The sequence below is a fragment of the Entelurus aequoreus genome, linkage group LG02 (genome assembly GCF_033978785.1).
Source record: "Entelurus aequoreus isolate RoL-2023_Sb linkage group LG02, RoL_Eaeq_v1.1, whole genome shotgun sequence".
Classification (NCBI taxonomy): Eukaryota; Metazoa; Chordata; class Actinopteri; order Syngnathiformes; family Syngnathidae; genus Entelurus; species Entelurus aequoreus.
In genome coordinates, this window is record NC_084732.1 from 51,342,397 (window position 1) to 51,369,176 (window position 26,780).

General features: G+C 41.6%; 1 protein-coding gene across 4 annotated transcripts in view; it reads left to right on the forward strand.

Moving 5' to 3' along the window:
• Positions 1–26,780, forward strand: part of dennd2b (DENN domain containing 2B) — a 116,580-nt gene that overhangs the window by 57,185 nt on the left and 32,615 nt on the right. For 2 of the 4 annotated variants that reach the window (XM_062028824.1, XM_062028818.1), the window contains exons 3-12: positions 3,928–5,208; positions 6,033–6,178; positions 17,044–17,165; positions 17,264–17,479; positions 18,217–18,313; positions 18,477–18,521; positions 18,839–19,023; positions 20,600–20,709; positions 20,895–20,964; positions 25,845–25,922. In XM_062028824.1, coding sequence (XP_061884808.1) covers positions 3,928–5,208; positions 6,033–6,178; positions 17,044–17,165; positions 17,264–17,479; positions 18,217–18,313; positions 18,477–18,521; positions 18,839–19,023; positions 20,600–20,709; positions 20,895–20,964; positions 25,845–25,922 — 2,350 coding nt within the window. The remainder of the gene's footprint in view (positions 1–3,927; positions 5,209–6,032; positions 6,179–17,043; positions 17,166–17,263; positions 17,480–18,216; positions 18,314–18,476; positions 18,522–18,838; positions 19,024–20,599; positions 20,710–20,894; positions 20,965–25,844; positions 25,923–26,780) is intronic. The other 2 variants (XM_062028836.1, XM_062028829.1) reach the window with 1 other exon arrangement.

Genomic DNA, 26,780 nt, shown 5'->3' on the forward strand with positions numbered 1-26,780 from the left:
ACATTGCCTTTATTATACTCTTCTTTTCTCTGGCTTCCCATGGTAGACACATGGTTTTGTAGTTTTCTTTGGAAAGTTTCAAAGAATTGGTCAAACTTAATTCAGAATACATTCTTGTACAGTCCCCCTTTGACTCCATTGCAACGTGTCATGTGTTGGCTCTGATTGACGTCTTCATCAAGCATAACACAAACGTTAGTGTCATCTAGGTCAATTCATGGTTGATTTTGCATGACAAGGCAGTTTAATCATTACACATTTTTGGTTGCTTAAAGGCTGTAAGATGAGATATAGTCATCATTATTTCAGTGAGCGGGTTTCAGTGTGTTGCAAGAGTCTCCCACCCTGGAGCATGAGGATCAAAACCAGGGAAGAGCAGACAGGTGTGAGGCGAGATTTGTCCCAACCTGCATTATTGGATCATAGTTTCACAGCTCCCAGTTTCCTCCCCCTATGTTGCTTGTTATTCTTACCAGAGTTGTGACATCACATCTCCTAACGCTTCCCATTTGCAGTGCTTATCCTGCTTTCAAGTCGTGACAAAGTTTCTGAACTTTTATTAAGTGTAAAGCGTCTTGTCTACAGGGAAAGTTTGTCTTGCTACGGAAACCTACTGAAGCATAGTGAGAAGCTATGTGAGAATGGTCAGATCAGCGCTGATCTTGGGATTAGCATCTAGTATCTTTAACTTCAAGGATCACAGAGCGTTGGACAAGACAAGATTGAAAGGGAGCCTGACAGGTAAAACAGATGTCTAAATCTTAACAACTTTGACTGTGAGGTGTCCTGAAATATTATCTGGAAAAATCCCCACTGTTAATAATAATAGTATTACTACTACTACTACTACTATTAATAATAATGATAATAATAATAGTAATGATAATAATAATATATAACGCCAAGTAACGAAGTGGATATTTTCTTAACCTTAACTTAATTTCACCCTCAAAATAGTTGGCTGTGGTTATTTGAGAAATTACCAGACATAATGTTGGTAGCTAATTTTACTTTCAGCTTTGGTTTATTACTGTTACATATAAGTGATTTGGTATTGGCTGCATTTCTATTGAATGTTGTTGTCAACATTATTGAAAAACTGCAAAATTGAGTGTGTAGCAGGAGAAATAATGGGGAAGCGATTCTATTTTATTGTGGCTTTGTCGACAAAGACACCACCCTTCAACACCTTTCCATATAAGATATGGTGCAAGGTGTTAGCTTGATGATGTTTAATATATCTGCTTTTAGATCAGTATTTACATTTCCTTCAGGCTCCTTTCTGAGCTGCCACCTTATCGTGGTAGATGAGTTTGCGTGTCCCAATGATCCTAGGAGCTATGTTGTCCAGAGGCTCATCACAGGTTGTCCATAACAAACCCAATGTTCAAACATAAGGGTGTCCATATGTGAACTTGGCACCAGGACACCCTAGCTCGCAGTTCCATGATCGACTTTGTAGTTGTCATTGGATTTGCGGTGTCATGTTTTGGAAACTTGGGTGAAGAGAGGGTTGGAGCTTTCTACCGATCACCACCTGGTGGTGAGTTGGCTCCGATGGTGGGGTAGGATGCCGGACGGACAGACCTGGCAGGCCCAAACGCATTGTGAGGGTCTGCTGGGAACGTCTAGCAGAGTCTCCTGTCAGAGAGAGTTTCAATTCCCACCTTCGGAAGAACTTTGAACATGTCACGAGGGAGGCGCTGGATATTGAGTCTGAGTGGACCATGTGTTCGTATCTCTCTCTATTGTCGAGGCGGCCGATTGTAGCTGTGGCCGCAAGGTGGTTGGTGCCTGTCGGTAATCCTAGAACCCGCTGGTGGACACCATCGATGAGGAATGCCGTCAAGCTGAAGAAAGAGTCCTATCGGGTCCTTTTGGCTCATGGCACTCCAGAGGCAGCGGACAGGTACCGACAGGCCAAGCGGTGTGCGGCTTCGGCGGTCGTGAAGGCAAAACCTCGGACATGGGAGGAGTTTGGGGAAGCCATGGAAAATGACTTCCGGACAGCTTCGAAGCGGTTCTGGACCACCATCTGCCGCCTCAGGAAGGGGAAGCAGTGCACTGTCGACACTGTGTAGGGTGAGGATGGTGCGCTGACCTCGACAGCGAATGTTGTGGATTAGTGGAGGGAATACTTCGAAGACCTCTTCAATCCCACCAACACGTCCTATGAGGAAGCAGTACCTGGGGAATCTGTGGTGGGTTCAACTATTTCTGGGGTTGAGGTTCCAGAGGTAGTTAAAAAGCTCCTCGGTGGCAAGGCCCTGGGGGTGGATGAGACCCGCCCGGAGTTCCTTAAGGCTCTGGATGCTGTGGGTCTGTCTTGCTTGACAAGGCTCTGCAACATTGCGTGGACCGGGGCCGGTACCTCTGGATTGGCAGACCGCAGTGGTGGTTCCTCTCTTTAAGAATGGGAACCGGAGGGTGTGTTCTAACTAATCAAATCAAATCAAATCAACTTTATTTATAAAGCACATATAAAATTTACCACAGGGGTAGCCAAAGTGCTGTACAATGGACAGGTTAAAAGATAATAAGAAAACCGAGCAAACACAACACAACACAAACAGAGCACGATAAAAAATAAATAAGTAAATAAATAAAACATAAAAACAGGTTCACAGCAGGTGCATTATGACTAACGTGGGATCACACTCCTCAGCCTTCCCGGTAAGGTTTATTCAAGTGTACTGGAGAGGATGCTACACCGGATAGTCAAACCTCGGATTCAGGGGAAGTGTGGTTTTCGTCCTGGTCGTGCAACTGTGGACCAGCTCTATACCCTCGGCAGGGCCCTTGAGGGTTCACGGGAGCTTTCCCAACCAGTCTACATGTGCTTTGTGGATTTGCAGAAGACCTTCGACCGTGTCCCTCGGGAAGTCCTGTGGGGACAGCTCAGAGAGTATGAAGTATCGGACTGTTTTATTGTGGCGGTCCGCTCCCTGTATGATCAGTGTCAGAGCTTCGTCCGCATTGCCGGCAGTAAGTCGGACCCATTTCCAGTAATGGTTGGACTATGCCAAGGCTGCCCTTTGTCACCGATTCTGTTAATAACTTTTATGGACAGAATTTATAGGCGTAGTCAAGGCGTTGAGGGGATCCGGTTTGGTGGCTGCAGAATTAGGTCTCTGCTTTTTGCAGATGATGTGGTCCTGATGGTTTCATCTAGCCAGGATCTCACTGGATCGCTTCGCAGCAGAGTGTGAAGAGACTGGCATGAGAATCAGCACCTCCAAGTTCGAGTCCATGGTTCTCGCCCGCAAAAGGGTGGAGTGCCATCTCCGTCCGGGTTGGGGAAGAGATCTTGCCCCAAGTGGAGGAGTTCAAGTACCTTGGAGTTTTGTTCAGGGAAGAGTGGATCGTGAGATCGACAGGCGGATCGGTGCGGCGTCTTCAGTCATGCGGACACTGTATTGATCTGTTGTGGTAAAGAAGGAGCTGAACCGGAAAGCAAAGCTCTAAATGTATCGGTCGATCTACGTTCCCATCCAAGTCTGACCGGTAGAAGGCCACGGGGAAGACCCTGGACACGTTGGGAAGACTATGTCTCCTGGCTGACCTGGGAACACCTCGGGTATCCCCGGGAGGAGCTGAATGAAGTGGCTAGGGAGAGGGAAGTCTGATCTTCTCTGCTTAGGCTGTTGCCACCGCTACCCGACCTCGGATAAGCGGAAGAAGATGAATGGATAGATAGACCACCTGCAGGACTAAAATGGGACATTACAGATCACAACTTGTGATTTCAAAGTTTCAGGACTCTTCGTAAACGCATCAACTATTCTCCACAGTCCCAACAGTTTTCTGCTCAGTTTCTCAGAAGTACAGTGATACATACAATAAACTAACAGTTTCTGGTGGTCTCTGCCCTGTGCTCTTGTAAATATGTATTTAAATAATCAGTGTTCTTTAAAATTTTTCTTTTAGGTGTCAGTCTTCATCCCCGTGTCCTGTTCTATCCTGCGCCCAGGGTCAGAGCCAGCCACCTCTTCTTGGCGACGGGAATAACTATATGAAACAGAGCAGATACGCAAGGACTGACGGGCGATTCTTGGTACGTGCTGGCTGGAGCAGCAAAACCAAAACTTTTAGCAGTGGGCCACCCCTTTCAAGTCCCATTGAGTCCCAAGCCCGTCTTACAAAGTCCAAGAGTATCAGTTGCCTGGACAATCGTCTTTCCATTTATAAGCCTCAAAATCAAGCCAAGGTGTGTCAGGGAGGTCAAAACTCCCAGGAGCAAAAAGAGAACCAAGGCTGTCCTCCTCCAAGTGAGGGACTTAATTGTAAACCCCTAAGTTGGAGTACACTTTCACTAGGATCTTTCGCCAACCAAGGCAACAAGCGACCCCTTTCCACCACCAGGTCGTTAACGGGTGTTCTTTCCACTACAGTCCGCAAGAAGATCTCAGAATGGGAGTGCAGAAGGGTGTCTCTGCCTAGGATGAGCTTGTGTCTGGATAAAAGGCCAGGACGAGAGCGTATAGGGGGCAGCGAGGGCTGCCCAAGTTTGCTGTCATCCCCCTGCAGCGAAAAAACATTTGACTTTAAGGGGGTTCGCAGAATGAGCACAGCTTTCTCAGAATGCTCCTACACGGAAACGGAGGAAGAGGAAGGGGTTTCTGACAAAGATGGCTTAGGCCGCTTCCAGAAACGGATAAGCAAGACGGAATCTTCGGGGACATTTGTCCGCTCCCTGTCTGCTCGTAAGGAGACCTCGGCGGTCCTTAACAGGATACAAAAAATAGAGCAAACCCTGAAGGAGAATCCTAGCCCACCTCCTCCACGTTATCTAAGTAATTGCTATGCTCCAGACAAGACAAGACAAAAATCTTTTGTGATTGGTGAGGACTTTGACAGCACATGCACCAGCAAGCGCAGCAGTGTTTGCTCCGTGGCTACTGAACCAGATGCTGTTTTGGTGCCTGATAAGCTCACTAAACTCAGGCAACGGTTTAGTGTGAGTTCAGTCAGGTCTGAGAGCCCTGAACCACTCAGCCAACAGACATGCGCCGGACCCCCAGTCAACCCCTTACCTAAACCTAAACGCACTTTTGAGTATGATTCCAAGCGGGATCAGAAAGGCACATTGTCAGCAAATGGACTACCTCCAGCCTGTGAGTCTCCCCCACCTCTGCCCTCGACCCCTGCACCAAGCACAACGCGAATGGAAAAGTGTGTGGCCAGCACACTCATCCGAGGCCAGAACAGGTGAGATGAGGATCCTTTACATTTGTATTCCTATTCACTGACATACAATAAATTAGAATGTAAGTATCATACACTGTTTGTTTCATTCTTAGAAAGCTTCCATCAAAGTAAACAGCATTTGATGAAAGGCTATGCCCATGCTTCATACTGTGCCATGGTGTTTAGCATATATATCTTACCTTTAAATCTCTTGGTTTTGTCTTTAATTTGCTGACTCTTTACTTACCTTTTTCCATACATTTTATCAAAGTGCACCTATTCTCAGATACTCTTTATTTAAAGATACAAACATTAGTCAATGTAATCGAAACAACCTATACTAACAACCTATTTACCTGAGGGTGGGTTTTTGCACCCGTGGACAACTCTTGCATCTTTTAACCCCACCTCTCAGAATTGGATGTCCTCAGTTGAGAGGGTGTGGCCTTCCAAATTGCCCTAAAGTGAAATTGTGATGAAAATTGTCGACTGTGTTTAACATTCCTGTAGTTCGAGCTATTTCAGATCAAGCCTAAAAGCCATACGTTTTCAGCAGTACCATGAATGTAGATCCTATCACTAATGTGCCTCTGTGTCTATGTGTACCAATGTGCAAGGAATACTCATGAATAGAAGTAAGCATCCTCATGTTTGCTTGCCACTAATTAGGGATTTCCTCTGGCATTTACCAAGTATGCGCTGATTCAGGGTTGTTGAAGAATTTGTGCAGTTAGTACTAAATGTTAAGCTTGTCTGCCAACTGTGACGACTGTACCGAGATTGATGCTGAAATCTTTTTTTTAAATTTATCGTAGATAATTTTAATTTACTTTCTTATTTTTTAGAGAATCATATGAGTCGGAGGATGCTACCAGCCTGCTGCCGTCATACACATCCTCACCTGCAGAGAATGGCACACTAACCACAGAAACGCAGAGTCAATCCAATTCCAAAAGCACTTTAGAGGAGAATGCATACGAGGACATTATTGGTAAGCATAATTGCACAAAGGAGATCCTCAGGATCTCACTAAATGTTTTTTTTGCACTTACAATATATAATGGATACTATGTGAGGACATGATTGACAGTATTATTTTTGATATACGTAAATATTCTCAACCTAAGTTGTTAGATATTAGTAAGATGTACAAACTGCATAGTTGTAGAAATTATATGCACTATGTATGTTTTCTAAAAGTCTGATTGGAGAAAAGCCCTTTTGACTGGATATAAATCGTAGAACAGATGGGCCACCTTCACCGTAGGCTCTCTGCAGGTGTGGTGAAAAGCCAATGTGTCAGCTTGGAAGAGTGAAACACAGAGGAGCCCTCAATGACCTGAGCGTGACAAAACATAAATGTGGTTGCCATTTAATGATTAAGATGATGATTACCAATGTGTGGTTAAACAGACCAGAAATGTTTTGTGGTTAAACTAAAATTCACAATAGACCGAGATCACATCAATAATCTTGATTTTAAATTTGCCCATGAAAAGAAAACCAAAGTTGAGGGATATTTTGTAAGGATGTTGAGGAGCTGACTGTAAACTGCATTGATTCATTACTTGTGAGATCATTATTACATGAAATGCTGAATGTTGAAGCCAAATTCCTTTCCAATAGCAAATGCCCCCAGGCCTTCTGCCCATTCCCATTGTAGCCCCCATGGGCATACTTACTGTGCTGGAAATGTGTGTCAGCATGAGTAAAGCCTGGCGTAGACGTTCATGGATACTGTATCCCATGATGAAACTTGAATGATAAGTGCTCATTTAATTTGAAATACATGCAAAATGTTGGGATATGCAGCTATAATGTTATATTATTTCTTGTTGTTGTTTTTGACTCACTGCTCAGTTTATTGATGCTGAGCTGAGGATGTGCTGTATTACAACAGCATGACTGATTTTCACTGAAATCCCTACAAAGGTCCTATTGTTTTTCAGGTTGTGTAAACATTGAGGCATAGGGTGGCCATTTGCCAATTTGGAGGGCTATTTTCAAAGAGATCTGCATCACCACTGTGTATGTTGTGTTTTATAGGCCAATTCATCCCTTTTGGAAGAGGGCTATCTGTGGTCCAATAAGCAGCTCTTGTTTGAGGACACCTACATTAGGCATCACAGAGGCTTTGCTAGCTTGGTCTGTGGTTAGTTTTGATGTGAACATTAGAATGCAAGTTAACTGTGACCAAAGCTGCCATCTTAAAGTTGCATTGGTAAGAAAAGTGGGCCAGACAAGCACAATTTATTTATCACGTGTCAATGAAGTAATAGTTCAGCGGTCGATGAATCAGACACTTTACGACACTGGTGCTATGATTCAGACATCTGTGATGTCAACCTTGATCGGGTTCAGCGACACAGCAATGCGTTACCGTCACGACGTACTTTTTTGCTCATACTCATGCGAACACATCTAGCAGAAGGTTTGGAACATACACAAAATCGAATTGCACTAGTTGTATTTAGCCTGTAATTCTGTTATGTATAGACACTGAAACTATTACTTGTAACTCAGAGTCATTCCAGGCAGAATCGGTTCAGGAAGGACAAAATAAATTGTGTGTGTGCTGCTTCTGCCAAATGGGCAATTGGAGTTCTGTACTGTGTGTGGCGTGTCCATTTCATAAGGTAAGGTGATACAGACATCATAGTTTGTTCAGTGCCTCTCCCTGGCCAGCGCTTCCATTGTGTATAGATGTACAATCACAGAGTGGAGTTGAGGTGTGTCCACTCTCTGCATTATACCGTGGATTAGAGAGCAGTAGATAAATACCCAGCAGTACATTAGCTGCTTCACAGACATATAATTTTCCCAGCAGGCTCTCATTACAGCGCTGATTCATTTTATTGGAGTTTCTACTCTGCATGGGGTCATGGTGGACTTCCTTATTCTGATCCGCCACTTGGCCGATAGTTGAAATTTACTCTGTGACACAGCAGTACCATACTTCGCCTTTGTCGTCACCTTTTTCCCAGTTTAAAAAATAATTGTGTAAATAACTTAACAGTTCTGGCTGTAGGTTAATGGTAAACGCACTCGACACACACTCATTGTTTGACATCCTGAGTACATAGCGTTTCCCCTCGGGAAGTCACCAACACAGCTATTTTTTAGCTGTATTATTTTCCTTTTCCTTTGTGAGATAACATTGCTTGTCTTCCTTTTAAAGATGCTATGTATCAAATTTAAAACAAATTGGCACCAGTCCATCTTGTCTCCTATTACCACTTTACATGTCTAGACGCAGAACTACTACCGATATATCGCAGAGGGGCAGTAATTCTACTTTGAGCTAACTACACACATTTGAGCGCCTCATCTTGGATATAAAGCTAAAGCCACAGTGGCAAATAGTAGTGATCTTACCTTACCACAGTTCTGTACAACATAAAAACAATTACTTCTGTGCTCGCCCATGACATTGTCAATGAGTGATAGATGCAGTGACAAACCCGTTAAAGGGGAACTGTACTTTTTTTTTTTTTGGCCTATAATTCACAATCATTATAAAAGACTTGACGATGGATGGAATTTTGTTAATGCATTCTAAATAGTAAATAAATGGGATCAAAAGTCCGCTTACAATGAAGCCTGTGAAAGCTGCTCTATTCGCCTATAAAGCCTTTAAAAAAAACATCCGAACACTTTCATTAAAGGCCTACTGAAATGAATTTTTTTTATTTAAACGGATAGCAGATCCATTCTATGTGTCATACTTGATCATTTCGCGATATTGCCATATTTTTGCTGAAAGGATTTAGTAGAGAACATCGACGATAAAGTTCGCAACTTTTGGTCGCTGATAAAAAAAGCCTTGCCTGTACCGGAAGTAGCGTGACGTCACAGGTTGAAAGGCTCCTCACATTTCCCCATTGTTTACACCAGCAGCGAGAGCGATTCGGACCGAGAAAGCGACGATTACCCCATTAATTTGAGCGAGGATGAAAGATTTGTGGATGAGGAACGTGAGAGTGAAGGACTAGAGTGCATTGCAGGACGCATCTTTTTTCGCTCTGACCGTAACTTAGGTACAAGCTGGCTCATTGGATTCCACACTCTCTCCTTTTTCTATTGTGGATCACGGATTTGTATTTTAAACCACCGCGAATACTATATCCTCTTGAAAATGAGAGTCGAGAACGTGAAATGGACATTCACAGTGACTTTTATCTCCACGACAATACATCGGCGAAGCACTTTAGCTACGGAGTTAACGTGATAGCATCGGGCTTAACTGCAGATAGAAACAAAAGAAATAAACCCCTGACTGGAAGGATAGACAGAAAATCAACAATACTATTAAACCATGGACCTGTAAATACACGGTTAATGCTTTCCAGCCTGGTGAAGCTTAACGATGCTGTTGCTAACGACGCCATTGAAGCTAACTTAGCAACGGGACCTCACAGAGCTATGCTAAAAACATTAGCTATCCACCTACGCCAGCCAGCCCTCATCTGCTCATCAACACCCGTGCTCACCTGCGTTCCAGCGATCGACGGCGCGACGAAGGACTTCACCCGATCATCCGTGCGGTCGGCGGCTAGCGTCGGATAGCGCGTCTGCTATGCAAGTCAAAGTCCTCCTAAGTGTGGTGCTGCAGCCAGCCGCTAATACACCGATCCCACCTACAACTTCTTTGCAGTCTTCATTGTTCATTAAACAAATTGCAAAAGATTCACCAACACAGATGTCCAGAATACTGTGGAATTTTGAGATGAAAACAGAGCTTTTTGTATTGGATTCAATGGTGTCCGAATACTTCCGTTTCAACGATTGACGTCACACGCATACGTCATCATACATAGACGTTTTCAACCGGAAGTTTAGCGGGACATTTTAAATTGCACTTTATAAGTTAACCCGACTGTATTGGCATGTGTTGCAATGTTAAGATTTCATCATTGATATATAAACTATCAGACTGCGTGGTCGGTAGTAGTGGGTTTCAGTAGGCCTTTAAAGGGGCTGTTTGCAACATTCACACAGATGCCTAAAGGGCGCCAACTTTCCAGTGTATTTTACACAGTATATCCCGCCCTCTCTCGGCTCCTTGTATGGGTGACACTTTAACGCGCATTAGTGTTGTTGGCTAATGATATAAATTTAGAAAGCTAGCGTTAGCTATCATTCAATGTATATTTTATCATAAAAACAACATGACTGCAAATACTACTATCCAGGTGAGAGGCATGAGTTAAGTAAAGTTTATACAAACCCTGTTTCCATATGAGTTGGGAAATTGTGTTAGATGCAAATATAAACGGAATACAATGATTTGCAAATCCTTTTCAACCCACATTCAATTGAATGCACTACAAAGACAATATATTTGATGTTCAAACTCATAAACTTTATTTTTTTTTTGCAAATAATAATTAACTTAGAATTTCATGGCTGCAACACGTGCCAAAGTAGTTGGGAAAGGGCATGTTCACCACTGTGTTAACAACACTCAGTAAACGTTTGGGAACTGAGGAGACACATTTTTTTAAGCTTCTCAGGTAGAATTATTTCCCATTCTTGCTTGATGTACAGCTTAAGTTGTTCAACAGTCCGGAGGTCTCCGTTGTGGTATTTTAGGCTTCATAATGCGCCACACATTTTCAATGGGAGACAGGTCTGGACTACAGGCAGGCCAGTCTAGTACCCGCACTCTTTTACTATGAAGCCACATTGATGTAACACGTAGCTTGGCATTGTCTTGCTGAAATAAGCAGGGGCGTCCATGGTACGTTGCTTGGATGGCAACATATGTTGCTCCAAAACCTGTATGTACCTTTCAGCATTAATAGCGCCTTCACAGATGTGTAAGTTACCCATGTCTTGGGCACTAATACACCCCCATACCATCACAGATGCTGGCTTTTCAACTTTGTGCTTATAACAATCCGGATGGTTCTTTTCCTCTTTGGTCCGGAGGACACAACGTCCACAGTTTCCAAAAACAATTTGAAATGTGGACTCATCAGACCACAGAACACTTTTCCACTTTGTATCAGTCCATCTTAGATGAGCTCAGGCCCGGCGAAGCCGATGGCGTTTCTGGGTGTTGTTGATAAACGGTTTTCGCCTTGCATAAGAGAGTTTTAACTTGCACTTACAGATGTAGCCACCAACTGTAGTTACTGACAGTGGGTTTCTGAAGTGTTCCTGAGCCCATGTGGTGATATCCTTTACACACTGATGTCGCTTGTTGATGCAGTACAGCCTGAGGGATCGAAGGTCACAGGCTTAGCTGCTTACGTGCAGTGATTTCTCCAGATTCTCTGAACCCTTTGATGATATTACGGACCGTAGATGGTGAAATCCCTAAAACTGTTCAACAATTTGCTCACGCATTTGTTGACAAAGTGGTGACCCTCACCACTTTGTGAGGGGGGGGGGATTTTTATTTATTTATTATTTGTATTTATTAATTTTTTTCATAAAGAAATACAATCATGTGTGCTTACGGACTGTATCCCTGCAGACTGTATTGATCTATATTGATATATAATGTATATATTGTGTTTTTTATGTTGATTTAATAAAAAAAATAAAAAAAGTTTTTTTTAATTTCTTGTGCGGCCCGGTACCAATCGGTACCGGGCCGGGTGGTTGGGGACCACTGCTCTAGAAGCTATAAAATTATGTTGCTGAATAGACGATATGTCTTTTTTTTCCTGCCCATCCAAAAATGTGACTCACACGTAAGACGGAGGATTCTCATCTGTCCATCGTCTGTCTGTGCAGCACGAGCACTGATCTTGCAGCCGTGTGTGGAACTGTCACTTTGCACAATTACTAAATAAAACGTAAAATAGTGCTCGCAAAACGGTGATAAGTGTTAATAAATCATATTGCACGTGCTAAATAATTATATTTGCATTTTCTCCTCCCAGTATTGTGGCCGTTTTGATGATCAGGCTGAGCATTTATTTTGCATATTTTGAAGACAGATGCAAAATGGCTTGCACGCTTTATTCTGCTCACTTAAGAGACACAATCCACTTTGCACACGTTTAGTAGATCAGCTTTGTTGTTTTAGTACATGCAAATCTTTAGTAAATCAGTACCTATGTGTCCAAGTCCAACTTGGTGAAGAGAATTGCACTTTGTCAGGCCTCTACCCTCACACCTGTACAACTTGGGTGTCCCACCTTATGACCGAGCTCCTGCTGGTAGCTCTTAACAACAATAAGGTGGCAATTTCTCAGGGGGGAAACTAAAAAACTAATAGTACAATAATTAAAATAAAGTATCCTTCATACACATTTTATCAACCATCGCAACATTTATCTTGCCTTGATGGCCTAATTCTTAAACTGAATTTAACCTTAAGTGGGACGGTGTGGTGCAGTTGGGAGAGTGGCTGTGCCAGCAACCTGAGGGTTCCTGGTTCAATCCCCACCTCCTACCATCCTAGTCACGTCTGTTGTGTCCTTGAGCAAGACACTTCACCCTGGCTCCTGATGGGTCCTGGTTAGCGCCTTGCATGGCAGATCCTGCCATCAGTGTGTGAATGGGTGAATGTGGAAATATTGTCAAAGCGCTTTGAGTTCCTTAAAAAAGGTAGAAAAGCGCTATACAAGTATAACCCATTTACCATTTAAGTAGGACTTCACACACAATAGTCAATATTTATAAACTTATTCACACACACACACACACACACACACACACACACACACACACACACACACACACACACACACACACACACACACACACACACACACACACACACACACACACACACACACACACACACACACACACACACACACACACACACACGCACACACACTTAACAACACTGCTTACACTCCGGACATAGTAATGTTTTTTTTTTTCAAGTTGTGTTTTACTATACCAACTAACAGGGAATCAACAGTTCCCCTGTTCTTTTAAATTATATTTATTTAATTGTGTTCTCTGACCAGTTAGCATATAAACACTTGCAGCATGAGGGTGTTCACATTGTATATTAACGGACAGAAAGCAAAGCATGAAGACAATTACAGCTTGGGGAAGTTTACATTGACGCAAACAATGGTAGCCTACATACTCGTTTTCATCACAGTTTAAACAAAAATAGAAACTGACAGCTCTTTTTGGTGAAACAGTTCATTTCGACAACACCTGAAGCAGCAAATACACATAACTTTAATTTACGATTGTGGAGATGTCCCAATTGATGGCTCACCTGCTGATGGCATGATAAAGCTTCAAAAATAAAATGTTTCCTCTTCAGTTTTTCCCAGGTGTTCACATATTACGATGTAGAACACATTAGATCTGCACCTTTTTGTTTTGGTGCCGCTGGTAAGAAATTCAACTTCTTCATCTCAAAGTCAATCAATCAGTCAAAGTTTACGTATACCCCCCTAATCACAAATGTCTTAAAGGGCTGCACAAGCCACAACAACATCCTCATCTCAGATCCCACATCAGGGCAAGAAAAAACTCAACCCAATGGGCACAACGAGAAACCTTGGAAGGGACCGCAGATGTGGGGATCCCCCCGTGGGTGACCGGTGCAATGGATGCCGAGTGGATACAGTTAATAATGTGAGAGTCCAGTCCATAGTGGGGCCAGCAGGGGATCCTCTTGCATGTAGACACTTCGGGGCGCAGAGACGTCACCGACTGATGCATAGGGAGTGGTCACCCCGAGTCCCGACTTCATGTGAAAGTCCAGTCCATTGGGAGACCAGCAAAGGATCATCTTGAAAGGCGACAAGTTAGCAACACAGTGACATCACCAACTGATGCAAAGAGGAGTGGTCCATCCTGGGTCCCGATTTTGAACAGCTAGCGCGTCATCCGTGGAGGCTTGAACATTGAAAAACATCTGATTGGCTATCCTTTGTCGCTAACCCCAACCCTCTCTCATATTGTACGCTATTAAAGAACTGTGATTAGATATATTTCAAACTTGTCCCACCCATTTACTAGACAAAATTAAATATGATTAGATGCTGTTTCTGGCAACATCTATCGTCTGGTTTTTAATTCCTCGACACTGGTTTACTGAGTGCGATATAGAAAATGACTATATCGTGATATTCGAGTATACGTCCTCACACAGTTGCTTTTAGCTGCGGGCATTACACTACAGGCTCTTCTCACTCTTTGTTGTCTCTCCTCACAAAGACTTAAAACAAGCGCACCTTCTTACATACGTCACATACGTATACGCCCTCACGGTGCAGAGAGGTAGCGGCATGGGTAACGTTAGCTGTGATGCGAGTGGTAATACGAGAGAAAGAAGGTGCAAATCTGGTAACAAATGAAGGAAGAATTAATTCCCATGAAAAACAGCACGGGGTCCATCGTCTGGCGGTGGTTTGGCTTCAAGTGGGAAGATGTTGAACAGATAACCGTAATTTGTCAAGTGTGGGGCAAAAGCGTTGCTACAAAATGTAGCATTACTGCTAATATGTTGCATCATTTGAAAAGTCACCTGCTAGAGAATGAAGAGTGCTTGAAACTCTGCATGTCAACATCTCCGTTCGGTGCCACACCAACAAAATGCCGAGGCAACCATTTCCACATCAACACCCTATGAAAAAAATTGTCAACAACAGAAGGAGATAACGTCCTCAGGAACCTACCACATAGCGAAGGACATACACTATTTGATTTCCTATTATGCAGCTCATTTTTATGACAGTTATTGAAATATCTTGTGTGACATCATGCACAAAAGTTTACTTTATTTGTTTTAAACTATTGTAGTGGCGTTCTGTACAAAAAGTGCACTTTGATTTAGTGTTGTTTTGATATGTCATCTTAGTGACATCATGCACAAAAGTGCACTCATAGCTTGTTTTAAAATGTCTCTTGACAATCTTGCACTTTCTGTTTTGAAATGACATGAATGTTTGTGCCACTGTTTAACAAATACAGTTTTGGTCAATTGACTTAGTTGTGATTTCCCTCTCTGCATGAAAGTTTAAAATGAGCATATACTAATGCAGTATGAACAAGAATGTTTAAATCTAGACACATAGAATCATCATACTGGTGTGATTATATGCATCAAGTGTTCATTCAAGGCTAAGGCAAAATATTGAGATATATATCTGTATATCGTGTATCGTGACATGGCCTAAAAATATTGAGATATTAAAAAAAGGCCATATCGCCCAGCCCTAGGGTATACTTTTATAGCGCTTTTCTACCTTCAAGGTACTTAAAGCGCTTTTGACATTATTTCCACATTCACCCATTCACACACTGATGGCAGGAGCTGCCATGCAAGGCCCTAACCATGATCCATCAGGAGCAAGGCTGAAGTGTCTTGCTCAAACACATAACAGACATGACTACGATGGCGGAAGCCGGGGATCGAACCAGGAAACCTCAGTTGCTGGTGTGGCTGCTCTAGCAACCGAGCCACACTGTCCCCATGTGATGAATATTTACGGATTATGGCATCATTATTGCATGAATTCCTATCACGTGGCTCAGACTGAGATTGCAATGTACAGTACTCGACTTGTATTGCATTTAGGACCACATGTTTAAGTGTCCCAAATCCAATCTGGAAAATACTGGATTGTGTTGTGGTTTGTGCTGTCCAACTGCCAGGAAAAAGTCTCACTTTAGCAAAAAAGTCACTTGTAGAGAGTTTCACAAGCCACTACATAAAAATCTGATATTAATTATAAATTTGAGGAAGGGTTGAGATCCTTGTTGGCCTTTGCTTCTAGCAATATACTGACCCCTATTGGTTTGGGATACAGACCCCTTTTATTTATTCTAAAATATTTGGGTTTTTTCCGCTTAGACCGTGCCAACAACCAATTCTCATTGTACATATCCGAGCTGTTCTGGATTCACGGCAAATGTTACGTTTGTTTGGTTTGACTGTCAGACAGTCAGGTAATGCTAGTGAGAGCTGCATTTTTCTTTTGTGTATATTCGTTCCTTTCTAACTATGGATTATAAATCAGTCCTACAGTAAATATTGTATACATAAATGTGCCATAACTTAACATTTGAAAAGTTAGTGGTTAAATGTACAACTATGTATTATAGCCACTTAGGGAGAGAAGGATTGACAAACAGACAACTTTTTGGTGTACTGACAAACTTACCACAAGGTTTTCATTTTTTTTAGAATTATTTTACATTGCTCTGTTAATACTTTATTAGTTACAAATAAAAAACCTTGGCATCTAGACATCTTTTTTTTTTTTTTTTTTTTACCAATTTGGTGTTAGGAAGGTAAGGTACACTGGGTTTTAGTTCTTTTTCTCTCACAAGAGCTGCCTGCTGCAGTGAAACAAAACACGGTTAGACCATTGAGAGTTGCGGGTTGTAAGCTAAACAATGAATGGGATTTAGCCAAAAGGGCAATGCCATAAAGTGAGGTGAAAATTGAGACCCTGGTTATAATGCAACTATCTTTGTTAACATATACAGTATGTGATATCCTCTGTTTTGACGCAAAGTCAAGTTTAAATGGGCTGGATGCTTATTTAGATTTTCAATATTCTGAAGGTTAGACTTTTATTGCACAAAGAAATCTGGACAAAGATGATCCTCATCTTCCTCAGTGAAGGCTTCCTCAGACAGTTTGCATGCCTGGACAGTGACTCATCAGCTTCAGCTAAGCTCACTGGGTTCTCTGGGGCCCAGTGCCAACAGCCACTGTTTTGAAATTGGGAGCTCCAGGTGGGAATGACCTTTGACATACCTTTCTTGACTCCTCGACTTACACACAAACCAGAATGCGATCTTCTAACTCTTTGGTTACCATTTGCTGCCCTTTTTGGCCATACTCTCTTGAACGGCATCTTTTGAGTATATTTATTGTCGTTTGAGCTATACTAAAACTTGACATCATCTCTACAGAGAAGGAGAACCCATATGAGGATGTTGACCTAAAGCGCAGGACTTTGGGTCGAAAAATTTGTCATTTGGAGAGCAGTAGATCTTGGACTGCTATGGACAGGAAGCACAACTCTCCGCCTCAGGTAAGTCTTCAACCTGTTGCCGATCTATTGATATACTGTACCTGGTTAATAGCAAGTCGAATATACCAATCATTTAATATTGTATTCTCCATGACTAGTTACCGTCCAAACCTAGCAGCCAGTCCCTACGGCTCATTGGTACCAGCGACAGAACAAGTCACCGGGTGTCACAATTGCCCAAACGCCACAGCCATGATGAAACGCTGCTCCTCCCCCAAATGGGTGTATCAGCTTCATCTTGTGTGCTGCTGGATGAGAACCTTTGTGGTACCGGTGATAACCTGGCCTCACACAGGCACTGGCGGATTCCCAAGGTACACACTGCCTGATCCAACACAAACTTCTCCACTTAGCCCTCACAGAGCTCTGTTTGTGTTATTTGGCCTTCCATGCTCCTAGGTTTCTTATAATGACTTAAAAGTATATGTACAGTATAACCCTACTTCCATAGGGCAGGACATTTTTCTCCACTTTGGTACACTTTAATACACAAATTTGGCTCCCTTTTGCAGCAATTCCATGACTATTGGGAATATATTCCCTTATGGTTTTAATTCCTAGAAAACCTTTAATAATTACTTGTTGAAGGTGAATTCATTGAACAACACAGATAACCCTTAAAAAAGACATCCGGTTGAAGCTATGTACTGTGTTTATAATTATTAACTACGGTAACTATTAACTTATGTTTTACTGGTTTTGTACAGTGACCTTGCATTTTTCGAAAAGCACCTACTGTATAAATACAATGCAGTGTGTTCCCTGCGTTTACAATTGTAGGGCAGTCAAGTATTAGGGCCATTTTTTCCACACACAGACACAAACATGTGCACATGTTAACACTTGCTTGTATGACAACTGTCACCTTGTATGAAATAAATCAATGGAAAGACTCCAAAATAACCCACACAATCAAATGCCACAGCAGCTCATTAAAATAATATAGTGGTAGACAGAACACTGAAATGTGTAACAGTTTTTCATTTACTAGTTTGGTTAGGCCACGATTGTTTGCCAATATTACCCTAAAAGGCTGTTTTTCTGTTTGCAGCTGGTCCAGAGGATCAACTCCATTTACTGCACTAAACGTGGAAAGAAGAGACTTAAAAAGCTGTCCTTGGCCAATCTCGATTCCTCATCTTTGAGAGGTAAGGGCTGTCCTTTTGGCTTGTCTTTAAAGGGGTAAATATTTGCATCTAGTCTGCCTCAGCAAATGTCTAGCTGTGTCCCTCCCAAGACCTAAACACATGTTTGTGAAATTGCTCTTTGGCCCCTAGAAAAGCTTCTTGTTTGTCTCTTGTCTGCCCCCAGATGACAACAGTGAGAGTGAGAGCGACTCTGACGACAGGTTTAAAGGTGAGCGGTCACATCACCAGTTTCCATGGCTAAAGTGCTGGTTTTCTGTGAGGGTGGAACGGTTTCCCATGTCAGTTTTGTTTTTAAGGAGTAACCTGTCTTGACCTTACACATTTTGACCACAACCTTTGCCAAATGCATGTTAGCATGTTAGCAGTTACTGAAAACTTTGAACACAAATAAATATCTTATTGATAGGTGTTTATGCCAGTTTTAACCTGTAACCATGCCGGTGGAACCACTAAAAGTACATTTTAATGCAGAGGCAAATGATCTCTGACACATTTGGTATTAATGTTCTGTCATTCCCTCCTCAGCTCACACCCAGAGGTTGTTGAAATTGCAATCAATCCTTCGACGGGCCCCCAGCTACCGCACACTGGAGCTGCAGCTAATTGAGTGGCAAGAGAGAGAACTCTTTGAGTATTTCGTAGTTGTTTCTTTGAAAAATAAACCCAGCAAGAACTCTTACTCGCCAGAAGTCACTTACCAGTTTCCTAAGGTGAGGGCACTGTCATTTTAATTTAAACCTGCTGCTGGTTCACACACACATCTTTTATACCTGGTATGTTAAAGTGGAACTGTACTTTATTTGGGGAATTTTGCCCATCATTCACAATCCTTATGAGAGAACAACACACATGTATTTCTATTTTCTGTACTTTTTAAATAGTAAAAACTGCTAGTAAGAGGCAGCTTAAATGCAGGTAATGTGGAGTCCAATAAAGCCCTCTAAAATAACATCCACCAACCGGCAACAGCTCTGCCCTTACATGCTGTGACCTGCATAATAACAAAGTTATAACAATATTAATATTATAAGAGATAACACAGGGGAACTACGTTTCTGGTGTAGTGACACAGCTCCTTGCCCCTTACTCACAATACAATGTGATTTGACAACAATCTGTACTGACTGAGAAACAAAAACAATCATATGCACTACTACAAATAGACAACCAAATAATTTATAAAGTTTTGTGCTTTGTTTGTACTCGGTTAGCTTCACTATGTGTATAGCTTTGATATCAAACACTGTGCGCGCTTTGTGCATCAAATGTCATGTTATAATACATACATATTTACAGCATGAAAATAAAATGTTGGATGTTTTTGGATGTTTTCTAAATCAGTGTTTCTTAACCATAGGGCCGAGGTCCATTATTGGGCCGCCAAAAATATTGGTTTATCAGTTATAGGCCACAGTGGTACTCAGTTGTAATACACGTTTTCACCACTTGTGGCAGTATTGACCATATCAAACAAACAGAAGAAGTCTGGAGCTAAAGTCATGTTTCTTAAGCGCAACAATCATGACAGAAGGGGGGAAACTTTATTTGCACCTCAAATACTTAAGTTAAGAAATATAATTTTATGAAAATACATTTTTAGTCAGTTATTTATGAGTCCTTTCTTATGCAGTATATTTGGTTTGCATTTATTTTTCTAATCAGTCTGACCAAAGCCTAAGGTTTATGTGTTAAATAAATAATATATTTGTGATTAGCACATGGTTTAATATTGTTTGACAAGGTTGTAAGCTGTCAGTAGGTTAGATATAATTATTGAATACGATTAAAATCAAGTATAAGATTATTAATTCAGAGTTAATATTTGAGTGGGCCCCTCTGCAGTGGAAAAGTTGGGCCCCAAGATAAAAAAAGTTAAGAACCCCTGTTCTAGAGGGCTTTTATAGGCGGAATAGGTCAATCCTTATTACCTGTATTGTTAGCCGGCTCTTGCTTGCAGTTTTTTAATGTTTAGAACACACAAAAAAGAAAGACAAGTGTTCTTGTTCCACATTGTGAATGATGGGCAGAATTCCCAAAATAGTGCAGTTTCCCTTTAAGAATTGGATACTACAGGGGCAGAAAAGATAGGGAATACTTCTGGTTTACATATTTCTCCATCTTTCAAATTGGAAAGTTGATGGTAATACTAAGTGTTTTCAAGACAGATAAACTAAAAAGTAAAAACAAAAAACATTAAAGGCACAAGAAGAAGGACCTGCTGCAGCATGGCAACTGCCATTAGAAAAAGCACACTGTTCTTGAAACTTCTTTCCTGTGGTTCTACAGCTCGATAGGCCCACCAAACAGATGAGGGAAGCAGAACAGAGGCTCAAAGCCATTCCTCAGTTCTGTTTCCCTGATGCAAAGGACTGGAGTCCTGTGTCTGAATATCCCAGGTATGGCCAAACATTAATATCAGTAGAGTAGGCATAATTTCCTACTGTATTAGAGGGTTTGCTTTCATAAATGCATTACTTTTCTACAATAAGCTTTTTCACGCAACTTAAAATTACTTTTTTTGTATGAAATCTCACTAAATTCCCATGCCAATATCTACTGTATTTATTGATCTGTACTACAGTGAAACCTTTTCCTTCATGTTGACTGGAGAGGATGGCAGCAGGAGGTTTGGCTACTGCAGACGCCTGCTGGTAAGCTACTGTTCACCTCCCCACCCTCCCTCTCTTTGCACTCCCTGCTGAGCCTTGTTTGTTGTGACAGACCTTTTCATGCACACATGCGATATAGTTTTCCAGTGACACCTTTGGCTGGCTGCATAACCATTTGCTGAGCTTAAAGGGGACTGCACTTTTTTTTAAAATTTTGCCTACCGTTAACAATCATTATGAGAGACATGACGATGGATGTTATTTTTTAGTTTTTTGCATTCTAAATATTAAATAAATGCGATCAAAAGTCTGCTTACAATGGAGCCTATGGGAGCCTCTCTATTCCGCCTATAAAGCCCTTAAAAACATCCAAACACCTCCATTAAGGTTTTATATATATATGATGTAAGTATATATGTAACGTAGTATAAAAGGCACATTTATAATAACATTTAATATTTACGTATTTTGCTCATTTTAAGAATACGAGGCGCATTAATTTTAAAAATGCATCACAACGTTGGCTTTTTTTCCCTTGACATCTGATTATTACTCGACTTTCTGAGGATGCTGACTGCTGGGCTGTTCATATATTCCCATTTAGGTGAAAATGACCATAATCCTTGCAAAGAAACAGGGTGGGATGGGCAGGGGGCACCAATCGTCTTTTTGTGTCTTTCTCTCCATCTCTTGGTCCTAAATGGCAGTCAAAGTGTACAAACTTGTCAGAATACACCCGTAAACTTCTTCTGTTCAGGTGAGATGCATGATATATGATCTACAATAAACTTCCAGGGAGCAAGGAAACAAAACACCTTGCCAGTCGATCATGTCGAAATTGCACACAGGCTTGTGATCACAGCGCCGCTATAAATAGTTCGTCTGCGTTAGTTAATAACAATATCACTAATACTCGGTTAATATGCAAAGCCCGAAATGTAAATGGAGTATTGTTAGCAGTTTATGAATGGTTATTTATTGGATTGTTTGAGCGAAATACAGGAGCTCCCATTGGCTCCGCTGTAAGCTGACTTTTCTTTACGTTTATTTACAAGTTAGATTGCATTCGTCATCAATCAATCAATTTTTCAAGAATTTTCGAGATGAAGGGAAGATGGGACACCGGCCGGTAGTTTACCATGAGGTCAGGATCGAGGTTAGGTCTTTTGAGCAGAGGATGAATAACCGCTTTTTTGAATGCTAGGGGAACAATGCCAGAGGAAAGTGATAAGTTAATAATATTTAGCAGTGATGGTCCTAATATTACAAACAGCTCCTTAAAAAGTTCACCAGGTAGTAGGTCAAGTAAACATGTTGTTTATTTTGTCCCATTTACACGTCGCAGGAGTTCCTCTAATGTTATTTAATCAAAAAGAGAGAGACTATTTTGGAGGGCAATATACGTCGTATATACATTTGTGTCTGCTTTAACAGAACCCAGTTGTAGCTGGGACGAGTTATCTTTAATCTCCTTTCTAATGAGTTCAATTTTCTTATTAAAAAAATTCATAAAGTCATCAGCCGAGTGGGTGGAGCTACTGGGAGGATTCCCTTGTTGGGTTAGCAACGCTACTGTACTGAACAAATATTTAGGATAGTTTTTATTGAGGCGGATAAGATTGGAGTAGTAATTAGTTTTGGCTAAGGCAAGCGTGCGTTTATAAGTTATTAAACTATCAATCCATGCTTGATGGAAAACCTCAAGTTTAGTCGCTCGCCATTTGCGTTCCAGCTTTTTACATGAACATTTAAGAGCTCTAGTTTCTTCTGTAAACCAGGGGGTAGGCCTGTTAGGGGCGTTTTTAGCTTTAGCGGTGCTACACTATCAATGGCGTCGCGCAGGGCATTGTTAAAGTTGTTAGTGAGGTTATCGATTGGGCCCACATAATTTGGGAATGGCGCCATTACCGAAGGCAGTAGGCCAGCAAGAGTCATAGTTGTGACAGCATTAATGTTGCGGCCGCTAAAGCAGTGGTTATTAGTTGCTTGTTGACAATGAGTCAGAACTTCAAATTGTATAAGGTAATGATCGGACATCTTTCATAATGATTGTGAACGATAGGCAAATTCCTAAAAGAGTGCAGTTTCCTTTTAATGATCGAATTCTAATTATTAAATAAACGTAAATAAAAGTCTGCTTGCAGCAAAGCCAATGCAAGCTCCTCTATTTTGCCCATAAAATCCAATAAATAACCATTCAAAAACTGCCAACAATACTCAATTTACATTTTGTGGTTTGAATATTAACCAAGTATTAGTTATATTGTTTTTATAAGCGCTAACGCAGACAAACTATTTATAGCGGCGCGGTGATCACGAGCTTGTGTGGCTATGTTTACATCATTGAGTGGTCTGCTGCTTTCTCGCTTCCCTGCTCCCTGGAAGTTTATTCTAGATCATACATCATGCCTCTCACCTAGACATAAGAAGTCTGAGGAGGTAATCCGACAAGTTGGTACACTTTGACAGCCATTTAGGACTCGGAAATGGCAAGAAAGACACGAAAAGACGTGTCTTTCTAATGTGAGCGGCTTAAACATTATTTTGAGATAAGTATATACGTTTAAATATCTGTTTTTACCACACATATATTGTTACTTCACGATTAACTAACCCAATGGTTTGTCAGGTGGTTCTTCCCTGGGGGCCACCAGAAAACTTTTGGGAGGCACAGTAGCTTGATAGAAATTAAGACATATTTTTCCAACTTTACTATCCAAGTTATGTAAAAGGGCTGAAATAGAAAAACATACTATATCTTTCTGTGTGGAGTTTGCATGTTCTCCCCGTGATTGCGTGGGTTCCCTCCGGGTACTCCGGCTTCCTCCCACCTCCAAAGACATGCACCTGGGGATAGTTTGATTGGCAACACTAAATTGGCCCTAGTGTGTGAATGTTGTCTGTCTATCTGTGTTGGCCCTGCGATGAGGTGGCGACTTGTCCAGGGTGTACCCCGCCTTCCGCCCGAGTGCAGCTGAGATAGGCTCCAGCGACCCCCCGCGACCCCAAAAAGGGACAAGCGGTAGAAAATGGATGGATGGATATTTTTATTTCCCATAATGAGCGTGTAAACAGAATCTTAAGCAGAACATGCCATAACATATGCGGCAAAAAGTCAGTTTTTTTGAAAAGTAGGAGAGGCTTCCGGTACCATGCTTTGAAAACCGGTGATCTAACCCAAAGTCTGAACGGTACATGATAGCTTTATAACAGTATTATATTACAAGGACTGCATGTTGTCCCTTATGAATGTAGCCTCATCGAGATGTTCCTCAAAACAAAGATAAATGGTGCAGTATTGATAAAAGTAATACATACAATAAAGTCAACAGCTGCAATTAACCCAAACCTTCTCAAATAGTGGGGCGGGCCCCCATAAGGGGGCGCGGTACGATCTCATGCCAGGCGTGTGACCTCGGGGAACATGCTTTTTTTTTTGTTAGTTTTTGCTGTACCAAAATATGATGAAGTGGGGAGACGAGGAATGACTGGTGTGTTTCCTTTGATGTTAATAAGCTTATACAGAGGTATAGGTATAGTTATAACATTTTTATATACAAATTATACTATTTATAGTCACGGTGGAGAGTGGGGGGTGCAAAATATTTTCTTCTTTCTCGGGGGGGCGTAACAGAAAATATTTGAGAAGCACTGAATTAACCTATTCTTTATATTGGGGATCAAATCAGATGGCATTGTTATCCTCTTTCAGTTCACAGTTTGTGTTTGTTTGTTTGCTCATTACAGATTTGCTGAGTCTCTTTAGGTCTATAAGCATAAACGCCGTAAAGGCAGACCCAACAGGAACCATGAAAAATATTTTTTTGTTTTAGGACGTTTCGCTTTCATAATGAGCCCACTGAGTTTTTTTAATCCGTTTTTTTATTGAGCCGGCCAGTTTATAACTGGTGGGTACAGATCATCACTGTGTGGGATTCTGTGATTACGGTGCTGTTTTTGGGGTTACTATGGCGAAGTTGGTAGAGTGGCTGGGCCAGCAATCGGAGTGTTGCTGGTTACTGGGGTTCAATTCCCACCTTCTACCTTCCTAGTCACGTCCGTTGTGTTCTTGGGCAAGACACTTCACCCTTTGCCTCTGATGGCTGCTGGTTAGCGCCTTGCATGGCAGCTCCCGCCATCAGTGTGTGAATGGGTAAATGTGGAAATACTGTCAAAGCGCTTTGAGTACCTTGAAGGTAGAAAAGCGCTATACAAGTATAACCCATTTATCATTTATTTATTTACTGAGAATGTTTAGAGTGCACAACTGTCAGAGGTTCACTGTAGTGAATTACTCTCATACATGTCTCCTGTGATAGATGAAAATGGTCAGAAAGAAGGCTTTAATGAAGCAAGAACAAGAGGTGACCTGCTCTCCTTCAGTAGCTTTGTTTCCTCTCGGCTGTCTTTTCAGCAAGTTGGCAGCAGGCAAGCATTCCTGAGGACTTGAATCAAGCTCCACACAGTTGATTTAATCATCCATTCGGAAAGGCGGAGGAGAAACAAGAGAAAATTGTATTCCTAATATGGACAAGAGGTTTTGTGTTTTCATGAAGCCTTGTCTTAAATGTGTACTTGGGTTTCTTGAGGAACACCTCGATCTACATGTGACTGTATGTTAGGAAGGTAGATAGCATCAGCAGAAGCAGAAAGAGACTCTTTGTTTTGGAAGTGGATATTCACATAAAAGATGCTCAACTCAAACATATATATTTTAGATTTCAGTGACAATCTCTAAAATGCCGTACGGTTGGGGTCCTTTTGTGCGTTTCTATTTTTGAAGTAATTCCACGCCTTTTAAACAAGGGCTGCTCTTTCTTCCTATGTTCTTGTGCAAGGTTTACCTCATAAAAGCACAGCCTCCACTTTAAAGCTAGTAAGTCTGTCATTGCTGATGTTCCATTTTTTGTGTTCTCTTTCAGCCGAGTGGGAAAGGGCCTCGTCTTCCAGAGGTATACTGTGTCATCAGCAGGCTGGGCTGTTTTGATTTGTTCTCCACTGTGAGTTCATGCACACGCACTCAAGCGCAATCATAACATCGATAACCTGTGTGTTTATGTGTGTGTGTGTCTGTGTCTGTGTCTGTCTGTTTATTAAGGTTCTCATTACCTGCTCCAGTGGTAGCCGCTATTCTTTATGGGGTCTAAAATTTCAAAAACACTTGTATGCATGTACAACATTAAAGGGGATCTATTATGCAAAACCAACTTTTCTTACCAATTGGTATCTGTTTTTGTGTATTTGGGATCTACAGTTCTGAAAATTTGAAATCAAACCATTAGGCATGGTGAAGATATTTATAAAACAGTCTTGCCTTTTTTCATACTTCCTCCAAACAAGCTGTTTGGAATTTGCCCAATTTGTAACGTTTTTCCCAAGTGTGACGTCAGCAGATATCATATGGTAGAGATTTACCCGAAGAGCGTTGCGCGTGTCCGTAGTATTAGTATCCATTGTAGTCCGACGCTCTAGTTAATAAGCTTCTTTTTCTTTATCTTCTTGTACTGGGGCAGTCTGGCTGGTACATGCACATGCATCCTCCCCTGTTGCCATTTCTAATACAAAGTAGCGTATAGTTCTAACTTATATCTGACAGTAGACTCCATATGGAAGTGCTAAAAACTACAACATGGCTGAATGGGAGAAGACACAGTTGAAGTTGAGCCACGTACATGAGACCGCCCACAAAACGGCTCATCCTGTAGAGATAGTCAGTAAGCGGCTTGAACATAGTCTGTAAAACATAATCTATGCAACATTTTGATCAAAGAACCACTATTACATGTTATGTAGATGTCAAGGAAGTGTTTTAAATGTAGGAAAATAATCATAAAATGACCCTTTTAAGGAAAAATGGA